The following is a 13836-nucleotide window of genomic DNA, read 5'->3' as shown; positions in this document are numbered from 1 at the left end:
TTCATGCGAGTTTTCTTTTTTTTTTTTTCTTTTTTGAGACGGAGTCTCGCTCTGTCGCCCAGGCTGGAGTGCAGTGGCGCAATCTCGGCTCACTGCAAGCTCCGCCTCCCGGGTTCACGCCATTCTCCTGCCTCAGCCTCCCGAGTAGCTGGGACTACAGGCGCCCGCCCCTGCGCCCGGCTAATTTTTTCTATTTTTAGTAGAGACGGGGTTTCACCATGGTCTCGATCTCCTGACCTTGTGATCCGCCCACCTCGGCCTCCCAAAGTGCTGGGATTACAGGCGTGAGCCACCACGCCCGGCCAACGAGTTTTCTACTTTCAGTTGTTTTTGCAAACATTTGGTTGTCTGGAGTACGGAACTTGAAATGATCAGACCATACTAAGCAAAATAAGTGATATTTATTAATAAAATAAGAGTACTTAATGAAATGCTGTGTGTAGATTTCCTTTACCTAGGTTACTCATTCCTGATTTAGGGCCATGAGAATGAGGTGTCTACTCTAGATATTCAACGTTCAGTTTTCTTTTGGGGGATTTTGTTTTGTTTGTTTGTTTTTTGAGGCAGAGTGTCACTCTGTTGCCCAGGCTGGAGTGCACTGGTGCCATTTGGGCTCCCTGCAGCGTCCGCCTCCCAGGCTCAAGTGATCCTCCCACATCAGCTTCCCAAGTAGGAGGGACTGCAGGCATGTGCCACCAGGCTTGGCTAATTTTTTTTTTTTGAGACGGAGTCTTGCTCTGTTGCCAGGCTGGAGTGCAGTGGCGCAATCTCAGCTCACTGCAACCTCTGCCTCCCGAGTTCAAGTGATTCTCCTGCCTCAACCTCTCGAATAACTGGGACTACAGGTGCCTGCCACCACGCCCAGCTAATTTTTGTATTTTTATTAGAGATAGGGTATCACCATGTTGACCAGGATGGTCTCGATCTCCTGACCTATTGTCTGATTCTGCCCTCAGCGGTACTCCATGGTGAATTTAGAATTTTGAATCTGATATCCCACTCAGGAAAAAAAGATTTTAGGGAGGCAGAAAGGAGGGAGTGAGAACAAAAGAACAAAATGGGGTGGTGGGCAGAAGAAGGCAGTGAGGAAAATGTGTCTGGCACATCAGTCCTTCCCAGTGTCTTAGTCCTGTAGGGGATGTGGCCTTAAATCTCACCCCTTTTGGGTTTCTCCGACACCGGTGCACCGGCTGTGTGGAGCTGTCTGTGTCCCACGTGGACGCGAGGCTGGGCGCGGCGGGGGCCAGCGGAGCCGAGGCGGTGCAACTGCCCTTGCAGTCGGTGCATCTGGGGGCGTTGGTGCATGGAGAGGCGCTGCCGCCACCCTGCGTTCTGCCCGCGCCTTGTGGTCTCCGTTAGCGGCGCCGCCGTCTCCGCGACCCGCAAGTCCCGGCCAGCAGCGGTCAACCGCAGCAAGGTCGTCCTCAGCCTGTGGACAGAGCACGTGGCTTCTCCTTTCATGACAGTTATTATTTCTACTGTCTAAAGTTTCTACTAAAGTTTATTTGGAACAAATAATCACGAAATGATCTATGATATGTATTCATCTACTGTGATCTTTTTTTTTTTCTTTTTTTCTTTTTTTTTTTTGGTGAGACGGAGATTTATTCTTGTTGCAAAGGCTGAAGTGCAGTGGCGCGATCTCGGCTCACCGCATCCTCCGCCTCTCAGGTTCAAGAGATTCTCCTGCCTCAGCCTCCCGAGTAGCTGGGATTACAGGCAAGTGTCACCACGCTCGGCTAATTTTGTATTTTTAGTAGAGACAGGATTTCACCGTATTGCCGAGGCTGATCTCGAACTCCTGACCTCAGGTGAGCTGCACGCCTCGGCCTCCCAAAGTGCTGGGATTACAGGCCTGAGCCACCGTGCCCGGCCTACTGTGATCTATTAATCACACTTGTAAAAGATTAACCTTCTGTCCCCAGTACACTGTAACTTTTTGAGGGCAGGGCCATTGTGGTACCTGTCTTTATTCTGTTGCAGTGATTACACCCTTACCTTAGTTTAAAAAAAAAAAAAAAAAAAAAAAAGAAAGCTGGGCTACTACCCCAATATGTTTGTGTGCATTTAAAAAACTATATATCGGCCGGGCGCGGTGGCTCAAGCCTGTAATCCCAGCACTTTGGGAGGCCGAGGCGGGTGGATCACGAGGTCAGGAGATTGAGATCATCCTGGCTAACATGGTGAAACCCCGTCTCTACTAAAAATACAAAAAACTAGCCGGGCGTGGTGGCAGGCGCCTGTAGTCCCAGCTACTCAGAGGCTGAGGCCGGAGAATGGCGTGAACCCGGGAGGTGGAGCTTGCAGTGAGCCGAGATCGTGCCACTGCACTCCAGCCTGGGCGACACAGCGAGACTCCGTCTCAAAAAATAAATAAATAAATAAATAATATATCGACTTATTTTTGTACTAATAAATTATAGTCATTATAAAACAAAATATGTAGTTTTAAAGGGGTGACAAACATAAATAACAATTTTAATATGTACTTTTTCTATCCCACTTGTCTGCAGACCCCTGAACATGTGCTCCAAATTAAGGATAACTCCTTTATAACTTTTAGTAACAATTTTTGTTATCTTGACCTAAAATCATGGTTTGTTACTACTATCTGATTCTATGCTCTCACTGTGCTATGGCCTGAATTGTGTCCCCGCTCAAAATTCTTATGTTGAAGCCTTAACCCCCAATGTGACTGTATCTGGACATTCGGTGTTTCGGAGGTTTTTTTTTTTTTTTTGAGACAGAGTTTTGCTCTTGTTGCCCAGGCTGGAGTGCAATGGCGCGATCTCAGCTCACCACAGCCTCTGCCTCCCAAGTTCGAGTGATTCTCCTGCCTCAGCCTCCCAAGTAGCTGGGATTACAGGCATGTGCCACCAGGCCTAACCACAAAATACTAATTTTGTATTTTTAGTAGAGACGGGGTTTCTCCATGTTGGTCAGGCTGATCTCAAGCTCCTGACCTTAAGTGATTTGCCCGCCTTGGCCTCCCAAAGTGTTGGGATTACATGCGTGAGCCACCGCACTAGGCCTTTGGAGGTTAAGTTTAAATGAGTTCACAAGGGTGGGACCCTAACTGGATAGGACTGTGACCTTGTAACAAGAGATCCCCCTCTCCCACCTCCCAAGACACAGTGAGAAAGCAGCAGTCAGCAAGCTAGAAAGATGGCCCACACCAGGATCCGACCATGCTGGCACTTTGATCTCAGACTTCCAGCTTCAGAACTCTGAGAACACCAATGTCTGTTGGTTAAGCCACCCAGTCTGTGGTATTTTATTGTGGTATCCTGAGCTGACTAAGACACACTGCCCGCCTGTTCTAATATTTACTAACTGTAGCTTTGGGCATATCACTTAACCTTTCTGTGCTCAGTTTCCTCATTTATAAATAAAGATAGGCCGGGCGCGGTGGCTCAAGCCTGTAATCCCAGCACTTTGGGAGGCCGAGACGGGCGGATCGCAAGGTCAGGAGATCGAGACCATCCTGGCTAACATGGTGAAACCCTGTCTCTACTAAAAAATACAAAAAAATAGCTGGGCGAGGTGGCGGGCGCCTGTAGTCCCAGCTACTCGGGAGGCTGAGGCAGGAGAATGGCGTAAACCCGGGAGGCGGAGCTTGCAGTGAGCTGAGATCCGGCCACTGCACTCCAGCCTGGGCGACAGAACGAGACTCCGTCTCAAAAAAAAAAAAAAAAAAAAAAAAAAAATAAAGATAAACAGAAAAAGATAAAAGCAGTAGATTGTTGTGAGGATTAATAAGCTTATATATATATAAAAAATGCTTAGAACAGTGGGGGTACACTGTAAGGGCTTCAGGTATTAGTTATTATTATTACATATCATTATACCCAGATAAAGAAAACAAGGTGTAAAATAGCTATGTAACTTGCCCAAAGCCAGGGGCATAGAATCCAGATTAACCATTTAGCATCCATAATCTCAAGTGCTCTTTGATCATTGGCCAAGAAACAAGATTTTTTGGCCCATACAACCTTCTGACTTCACTCAAGTCACTAGATTCTTGAGTCCTCCACAAGAAAAAAAAAAAAAAATCGGCCCTTTGCAGTGGCTCACGCCTGTAATCCTAGCACTTTCAGGGGCCGAGGTGGGCGGATCACCTGAGGTCAGGAGTTCGAGACCAGCCTGACCAACATGGAGAAACCCCGTCTCTATTAAAAATATAAAATTAGCTGCGCGTGGTGGCATATGCCTGTAATCCCAGCTCCTCAGGAGGCAGAGGCAGGAGAATCGCTCGAACCTGGGAGGCAGAGGTTGCGGTGAGCCAAGATCGCACCATTGCACTCTAGCCTGGGCAACAAGAGTGAAACTCCTGTCTCAAAAGAAAAAAAAAGAAAAAGAAAAATCACCAACTCTGAAGAGTACTGATCCACAATGGAGGCCTGTAATCATGCAGAATTTTTTTTTTTTTTTTTTTTTTTTTTTTAACGAGACAGTGTCTCGCTCTGTCAACCAGGCTGGAGCACAGTGGTGCAATCTCGGCTCACTACAGCCTCAGCCTACCGGGTTCAAGCGATTCTCCAGCCTCAGCCTGCCGAGTTACTGGGATTACAGGCACCTGCCACCACTCCCAGCTAATTTTTTAATTTTTACTAGACATGGGGTTTCACCGTGTTGGCCAGGCTGGTCTTTAACTCCTGACCTAGTGATCCGCCCACCTCGGCTTTCCAAAGTACTGGGATTACAGGCGTGAGCCACTGCGCCCTTGCCAATCCTGCAGATTCTAAACAAAGCTCTTAATCACTCCTGGGGGTTACAATGAGAAAGCAAAACACTGCCCTTAACATTAGGAAACTGGTCTGACACAACTAGTCCTCAGTGTTGTTTGAAGTTAGTCTGTGCTATCTCCATTTGTTTTTGTTTTGAGACGGAATCTCACTCTGTCACCCAGGCTGGAATGCAGTGGTGCAATCCTCGCTTACTACAACCTCCGCCTCCTGGGTTCAAGTGATTCTCTTGCCTCACCCTCCCGAGTAGCTGGGATTACAGGCACCCACCACCACGTCTGGATAATCTTTGTATTTTTAGTAGAGACGGGGTTTCACCATGTTGGCCAGGCTGGTCTCGAACTCCTGACCTCAGGTGATCCACCCGCCTCAGCCTCCCAAAGTGTTGGAAATACAGGCATAAACCACTGTGCCCGGCCACTATTCTTTTGGACACCTCACAGAACATCAACATGAAACAAGTTGACTCCAAAAGCATGATAGAGTGATATAAAACAAGTCCACTGCCTAATTTTGTCTATGTACAGACAAAATTAGTATCACTGCCATCCACGAAATACCAAACATCCTTCTCTCCAGGTTAATATGAGTGACTGCAACTTCTTTACCAATCATGGCTTCAGCCTTGCACTAGTCTACCGTCCCTGTAGATAAGATTTATTGATACTTGAGTCCAGGAAGTTGAGGCTAAAGTGAGCTGAGACTGCACCACTGCACTCCAGCCTGTGTACCAGAATGAGACCCTATCTCAAAAAAAAAAAGAAAGAAAGAAAGAAAGAAAAATAAAATAATTTATTGAGATACCAAAACATAGAATTGTGCTTGCTTTCTGACAGCACGAAATCTGGAGCAAACCCCTGTTTCCTTGGATCCTCCCCCAAAATCACCCAATCAAACAAAGCTTAGATACTATAATAAGGTCTAACACATGTGCTGAGATGCCTTTAGTTCCCCTGGTGTGCATTTTCTCTAGCTGTAATGAATAAGCCCAACTTGCTCAACTACAGGTATGTTCCTGGTGGTCTTTGGCTGGAAGGCATTGACACCAGTATCTTCAAAATGTGTCCTAAAGATAGACTCCAGACTTTCAGAACTCCCATTTTTCCCATCTGTTTACCTTCCCTCACCTCTGTCTCAGATTTCTTTCTAGGTCCCCATTTTCTAAAGTAAGAAATCTAAGATCACTGTATATAATAATATGTTTTGAAGTTAAGAGTTTTCCCCTCTGGGACAGGCGCGGTGGCTCACGTCTGTAATCACAGCACTTTGGGAGGCCAAGGCAGGCGGATCACTTGAGGCAAGGAGTTCGAGACCAGCCTGGTCAACATGGTGAAACCCTGTCTCTACTAAGAATACAAAAATTAGGCCGGGCGCGGTGGCTCAAGCCTGTAATCCCAGCACTTTGGGAGGCCGAGACGGGTGGATCACGAGGTCAGAAGATCGAGACCATCCTGGCCAACATGGTGAAACCCCGTCTCTACTAAAAAATACAAAAAACTAGCCGGGCGAGATGGCGGGCGCCTGTAGTCCCAGTTACTTGGGAGGCTGAGGCAGGAGAATGGCGTAAACCCGGGAGGCGGAGCTTGCAGTGAGCTGAGATCCGGCCACTGCACTCCAGCCCGGGCGACAGAGCGAGACTCCGTCTCAAAAAAAAAAAAAAGAATACAAAAATTAGTCAGGCATGGTGGCACATGCTTGTAATCCCAGTTACTGGGGAGGCTGAGTCAGGAGAATCACTTGAACCTGGGAGGCGGAGACTGCCGGTGAGCCAAGATTGTGCCACTACACTCAAGCCTGGGCGACACAGCAAGACTCTGTCTCAAAAACAAAAACAAAGAAGAATTTCCACCTCTGTTATGCACTAGGTATGATCTCAGGCAACTTATTTAACCTCTTTATGCTTCCTTTTTCTCTTAATAATACCTCTTCAGACTATTAAATGAATTAATACTATTTATTTTTATTTTAGATGGAGTCTTGCTCTTGTCGCCCAGGCTGGAGTGCAATGGCATAATTTCAGTTCACTGCAACGTCCGCCTCCTGGGTTCAAGGGTTTCTGCTTCAGCCTCCTGAGTAGCTGCGATTACAGGCGCCCACCACCACGCCCAGCTAATTTTTGTATTTTTAGTAGAGATGGGGTTTCACCATGTTGATCAGGCCGGTCTTGAACTCCCAACCTCGTGATCCACCCACCTCAGCCTCCCAAAGTACTAGAATTACAGGCATGAGCCACTGTGCCTGGCTAATTAATACTATTTCTTTTTTTTTTTGAGACGGAGTCTCACTCTGTCGCCCAGGCTGGAGTGCAGTGGCGCGATCTCGGCTCACTGCAAGCTCCGCCTCCCGGGTTCACGCCATTCTCCTGCCTCAGCCTCCCGAGTAGCTGGGACTACAGGCGCCCACAACCGCGCCCGGCTAATTTTTTGTATTTTTAGTAGAGACGGGGTTTCACCGTGGTCTCGATCTCCTGACCTTGTGATCCGCCCACCTCGGCCTCCCAAAGTGCTGGGATTACAGGCGTGAGCCACCGCGCCCGGCCTTAATTAATACTATTTCTAATAAATAAACTGACTGGGCACAATGGCTCATGCCTGTAGTCCTAGCACTTTGGGAGTCTAAGGTGGGGGGATCATTTGAGGTTAGGAGTTTGAGACCAGCCTAGCCAACATGGTGAAACCCCATCTCTACTAAAAATATAAATATTAAGGCCTGGCGCAGTGGCTAATGCCTGTAATCCCAGCACTTTGGGAGGCCGAGGCGGGTGGATCACCTGAGGTCAGGAGAGTTCGAGACTACCCTGGCCAATAGGGTGAAACCCCATCTCTACTTAAAAAAAAAAAAAAAAAAAAAAAAAAATTGGCCGGGCGCGGTGGCTCAAGCCTGTAATCCCAGCACTTTGGGAGGCCGAGATTGGCGGATCACGAGGTCAGGAGATCGAGACCATCCTGGCTAACACGGTGAAACCCCGTCTCTACTAAGAAATACAAAAAATAGCCGGGCGAGGTGGCAGCGCCTGTAGTCCCAGCTACTCGGGAGGCTGAGGCCGGAGAATGGCGTGAACCTGGGAGGCGGAGCTTGCAGTGAGCTGAGATCCGGCCACTGCACTCCAGCCTGGGCGACAGAACGAGACTCCGTCTCAAAAAAAAAAAAAAAAAAAAAAATTAGCCGGGTATGGCTGGAAATGGTGGCTCACACCTGTAATCCTAGCGCTTTGGGAGGCCGAGGCGGGCTCATTGCCTGAGCTCGGGAGTTTGAGACCAGCCTGGGCAGCACAGCGAAAACCCCATTTCTACTAAAATACAAAAAAAAATGTAGCTGGGCATGGCAGTGGGCACCTGTAGTCCCAGCTACTCGGGAGGCTGAGACAGGAGAATCGCTTGAATCTAGGAGGCAGAAGTTGCAGTGAGCCGAGATCGCACCTCTGCACTCCAACCTGGGCTACAGATAGAGACTCCGTCTCCAAAAAAAAAAAAAAAAAAAATTAGCTAGCCATAGTGGTGTGTGCCTGTAGTCCCAGCTACTTGGGAGGCTGAGACAGGAGAATTGCTTGAACCTGGGAGGTGGAGGTTGCAGTGAGCTGAGATTGCGCCACTGCACTCCAGCTTGGGCAGTGGTGCAAGGCTTCATCTCAAAAAAAAAAAAAATTAATCTGACGTGGTGGTGCAAGCTGGTAATCGCAGCTACTCAGGAGGCTGAGGCAGGAGAATCACTTGAACCCAGTAGGCAGAGGTTGCAGTGAGCCGAGATCACACCACTGCACTCCAACCCAAACAGAGTGAGACTCTGTCTCAAAAAAAAAATAAAAATAGGCCAGGCGCGGTGGCTCACAGCTGTAATCAAGCACTTTGGGAGGCCGAAGCAGGTGGATCACCTGAGGTCAGGAGTTCCAGACCAGCCTGACCAACATGGAGAAACCCTGTCTATACTAAAAATACAAAATTAGCTGGGCATGGTGGCGCATGCCTGTAATCCCAGCTACTCAGGAGGCTGAGGCAGGAGAATCACTTGAATCCTGGAGGCCAAGGGTGCGGTGAGCTGACATCACGCCATTGCACTCTAGCCTGGACAACAAGAGCGAAACTCCATCTCAAAAAAAAAAAAAAAAAAATCTCAAAAATAAATAAATAAATAAATAGGTAGCACTTACAACACACCTGCATGGCTGAATATGATCTTTCGTTTTGTTTTGCAAATAAAGACCCCTTCTTTTGCTTGCCCCTGCAGCCTTCTTTCCTCTGAGATTTTGACCATGCCTTTGGTCTCCATCCCCTCTTTTGTGACCAGCGGAGGAACTGTCCAGTCTCTTATTCTGTGGGCTGAAATAGTATCACCCAAGCTATTAATGATGCTCTGTGGCCTGTGGTCACAATCTGTCGACATGTTTGGCAAAAAAATTGACTAAAGAAATATTGCATCAAAAATTATTTTGGGGTCTGGCACAGTGGTTCACATCTGTAAACCCAGCACTTTGGGAGGCCGAGGTGGGTGCATCATCTGAGGTCAGGAGTTCAAAGTTCAAGACCAACCTGGCCAACATGGCGAATCCCCATCTCTACTAAAAATACAAAATTAGCTGGGCGTGGTGACGCATGCCTATAATCATAGCTACGTGGGAGGCTGAGGCAGGAGAATTGCTTGAATCTGGGAGGTAGAGGTTGCAGTGAGCCGAGATGACACCACTGCATTCCAGCCTGGGCAACAGAGCAAGACTGCGTCTCAAAAAAAGAAAAGTTAAGGAGTACCTTTTGATCTCATCCTGTTGCTTCCAAGAAAGCTCCTTCACCAACATGTGATCTTCACGAAGTCGAAAGAAACTGTCCTCCAATTCCTCCCGGTTCATCCTGCTCAAGTGTGGTTGAGTTTTCATATTCTTACCTAAAGTCCCAGAAGACAGTAAATGGACAGTATTTTTACATGTATTTTTTTAACCTTTTAGATCTCGCATCACATCTTGTCTGGAGAGCATAAATCTATCTTTAGTCAAGTATTTATAAGGAAATTCAGGAAGTATGAGAAATGACTCCAGGCCAGGTGCGGTGGCTCACACCTGTAATCCCAGCACTTTGGGAAACTGAGGCGGGCAGATCATGAGGTCAGGAGTTCAAGTCCAGCCTGACCAACGTGGTAAAACCCCGTCTCTACTAAAAATACAAAATTAGCCGGGCGTGGTGGCACGTGCCTGTAATCCCAGCTACTCAGGAGGTTGAGGCAGGAGAATTGCTTGAGCCTGGGAGGCGGAGGTTGCCATGAGCCGAGATCGTGCCATTATACTCCACCCTGGGTGACAGAGCAAGACGCCGTCTTGGAAAAAAAAAAAAAAAAAAAAAAAACAGAAATGGCTCCTACTGGGTCCCTAGAGACTATTTTCTATATTATTACAGCATGAGGTATGACTCTACCTTCCATCTAGAAAGTACATTTTCTAGATAAAAATATATCCAATTAGGCTTTTATTCTACTTAATTTTTCTTTTTAGTTCCTTTTTTTTTTTTTTTTTGAGACAGGGTCTCACTTTCTCACCCAGTCTAGAGTACAGTGGCGTGATCTTGGCTCACTGCAACCTCTGCCTCCCAGGTTCAAGTGATTCTCCTGCCTCAGCCTCCAGAGTATCTGGGATTACAGGTGCCCGCCACCACACCCAGCTAATTTTTGTATTTTTAGTAGAGACAGGGTTTCACCATGTTGGCCAGGCTGGTCTCCAACTCCTGACCTCAGGTGATCCACCTGCCTCGGCCTCCCAGAGTGCTGGGATTATAGGCATAAGCCACCGTGCCCAGCCTATTCTAGTTTTTTCTCCTTATTAGATTATTTGGACCTATACAAGGATTGTTCCCATGACTGTCTTTAAAAACCCAGTAAGGAAAAGGATAAAAACTTTTCTTGATTACCAAGAACCATCTTATTTGTTTTTTTGGTCAGGAGAAACTGTCCCCAAAGCTGCCTCCTAGGACAAGAGCCTCTGCTTGCTCTAAGCAGAGGAAACGAGAGCACACTTTTCAGTGTGAGTGTTCACTGGCCCGTGTCTGCTCTGATCTTATGGTAAATGGGAACCATATTGTTTATTTATTTATTATTATTTTTTTTTTGAGACAGAGTTTCGCTCTTTTTGCCCAGGCTGGAGTGCAATGGTGCAATCTTGGCTCACTGCAACCTCTGCCTCCCAGGTTCAAGCAATTTCTTCTACCTCAACCTCCAAAGTAGCTGGGATTACAGGCACCTGCTAATTTTTTGTATTTTTAGTAGAGACGGGGTTTCACCATGTTGTCCAGGATGGTCTCAATCTCTTGACCTCGTGATCCACCCGTCTCGGCCTCCCAAAGTGCTGGGATTACAGGTGTGAGCCACTGCGCCCGGCTAATTTTTTTTTTTTTAAAACAAAGTCTCTCACTGTTGCCCAGGCTGGAGTGTAGTGGCACTATCTTGGCTCACTGCAACCTCCGTCTCCCAGGTTCAAGCAATTCTTGTGTCTCAGCCTCTCGAGTAGCTGGGATTACAGGCACGGGCCACCATGGCCAGCTAATTTTTGTATTTTTAGTAGAGATGAGGTTTTACCATGTTGGCCAGGCTGGTCTCGAACTTCTGACCTCAGGTGATCCGCCCACCTCAGCCCCCCAAAGTGCTGGGATTACAGATGTGAGCCACTGCGCTCAGCCAATTTTTAAATTTTTTATAGTGACAAGGTCTCACCATGTTGCCCCGGCTGGGCTCAAGTGATCCTCCTGCCTGGGCCTCCCAATGTGCTGAGATTACAGGCATAAGCCACTGGCCAGATTAATTTTTGAATATATGCTATAAAAATATTCCCTTTAATGTGGTTTTATCTATTTGTAATATCAAATTTTTTTTCTCCGAAAACAATGTTTCTGAGGTAAATTCAAGGTGCTTAGAATGAAAAAAAGAAAAAAAAATACAACTTCCAAACCAAAGAACCTGCAAAATAATGTTGCTAGGTAAACTAGGAAAGTAAGGTCACTAGGAAGAAAATTGTAACATGACTATATGCCTTTATAAAAATCTTTATTTATGACAAATATTTAGGCCGGATGCAGTGGCTCATGCCTGTGATTAAAGACTTTGGGAGGCTATGGTGGGCAGACAGCTTGAGTTCAGGAGTTTGAGACCAGCCTGGGCAAAACAGTGAAATCCCTCTCTACAAAAAAATACAAAAATTGACTGGGCACAGTGGCTCATGCCTGTAATTCCAGCACTTTGAGAGGCTGAGGTGGCTGGATCACGAGTTCAGGAGTTTGAGACCAGCCTGACCAACATGGTGAAACCCCATCTCTACTAAAAATACAAACACTAGCTGGGCATGGTGACACGCACCTGTAATCCCAGCTACTTGGGAGGCTGAGGCAGGAGAATCGCTTGAACCCAGGAGGCGGAGGTTGCAGTGGGCCAAGATCACACCATTGCACTCCAACCTGGGAAACAAAAGTGAGACTCCATCTCAACAAAAAACAAAAAAAACAGAAAACAAAAATTAGCTGAGCGTGGTGGCGTGCGCCTGTAGTCCTAGCTACTTAGAAGGCTGAGGCTTGAGGATCGCTTGAGTCTGGGGAGACAGAGGTTGCAGTAAGCCAAGATCACACCACTGCACTCCAGCTTGGGTGACAGAACAAGACCCTGTCTCCAAAAGGAAAAAAAAAAAAGGAATACTTCATTTACTTTTAGTTACTTCATAAATGACAGAAGTAAAATTGGACATGTGTGTAATGAAACCTAAAAAAGCTTATTTTTTTCACAAAATAAACTTGTAAATATCCCCCTTTCTCATCTTTTATTTTTCTTTCATGGTACCGAAGAAAAATATTGAATTCTTTTAGCTTTTTGGATATGTGGGTGGCTTTCAAACTGACTGGAACTCCAGGTAGGTAGTTCCTGAACAAGGGTTTCCTGCCACTATGACTCTTCTAACTTGAAAAATTATCTCAGTCAGTTCATGTTTCATGGACTTTGGGGAACAGTTAAAGCTTTGAGAGGCACAAAATTCTCAACTGTGTCCAAAATATACAAAGAATTTTTTTTTTTTTTTTTTTTTTTTTTTTTTTTTTTTTTTTTTTTGAGACGGAATCTAGCTCTGTCGCCCAGGCTGGAGTGCAGTGGCGCTATCTCTGCTCACTGCAAGCTCCGCCTCCTGGGTTCAAGCCATTCTCCTGCCTCAGCCTCCGGAGTAGCTGGGACTACAGGCGCCCGCCCCCACGCCCGGCTAATTTTTTTTTTTTTATTTTTAGTAGAGACGGGGTTTCACCGTGTTAGGATGGTCTCAATCTCCTGACCTCGTGATCCATCCGCCTCAGCCTCCCAAAGTGCTGGGATTACAGGCGCGAGCCACCGCGCTTGGCTTTAACTTTTTCTATTTTTAGAATAGATGGGTTTTCACCGTTCTGACCAGGCTAGTCTCGAACTCCTGACCTCAGGTGATCCACCCGCATTGGCCTCCCAAAGTGGTGGGATTACATGCGTGAGTCACTTTGCCCAGCTGAGAAAGAATACATTTTGTAGTCCCAGCTACTCGGGAGGCTGAGGCAGGAGAATGGTCTAAACCCGGGAGGCGGAGCTTGCAGTGAGCTGAGATCCGGCCACTGCACCCCAGCCTGGGCGACAGAGCAAGACTCTGTCTCAAAAAAAAATAAAAATTAAAAAATAAAATATAAAAAATACAATGAGGCCGGGCGCGGTGGCTCAAGCCTGTAATCCCTGCACTTTGGGAGGCCGAGACGGGCGGATCACGAGGTCAGGAAATCGAGACCATCCTGGCTAACATGGTGAAACCCCGTCTCTACTAAAAAATACAAAAAACTAGCTGGGCGAGGTGGCGGGCGCCTGTAGTCCCGGCTACTCGGGAGGCTGAGGCAGGAGAATGGCGTAAACCCGGGAGGCGGAGCTTGCAGTGAGCTGAGATCTGGCCACTGCACTCCGGCCTGGGCAACAGAGCGAGATTCCGTCTCAAAAAAAAAAAAAAAAAAAAAATACAATGAGATAACACCTCAGTTACAAACAATAACAAGGGTTGGTGAGAAAGTGAAGAAATTGGAAGCATCATACACGCTGGTAGGTGCCACTGCTTTGGAAAATAGCCTGGCAGTTC

At 46.9% G+C, this 13836-nt stretch overlaps 1 protein-coding gene across 1 annotated transcript in view; it reads right to left on the bottom strand.

Moving 5' to 3' along the window:
* The window catches only part of RPGRIP1 (RPGR interacting protein 1), a 78710-nt gene that overhangs the window by 54880 nt on the left and 9994 nt on the right, over positions 1–13836 (bottom strand). Inside the window, exons 3-4 of the mRNA XM_077940587.1 lie at positions 9488–9620; positions 1158–1429 (exon numbers count right to left, since the gene is read on the bottom strand). Coding sequence (XP_077796713.1) covers positions 1158–1429; positions 9488–9620 — 405 coding nt within the window. The remainder of the gene's footprint in view (positions 1–1157; positions 1430–9487; positions 9621–13836) is intronic.

This window comes from Macaca mulatta, chromosome 7 (assembly GCF_049350105.2).
Source record: "Macaca mulatta isolate MMU2019108-1 chromosome 7, T2T-MMU8v2.0, whole genome shotgun sequence".
Taxonomy (NCBI): Eukaryota; Metazoa; Chordata; class Mammalia; order Primates; family Cercopithecidae; genus Macaca; species Macaca mulatta.
The sequence above is the reverse complement of the archived record's forward strand: the minus strand, read 5'-3'. Positions and strand labels throughout refer to the sequence as shown.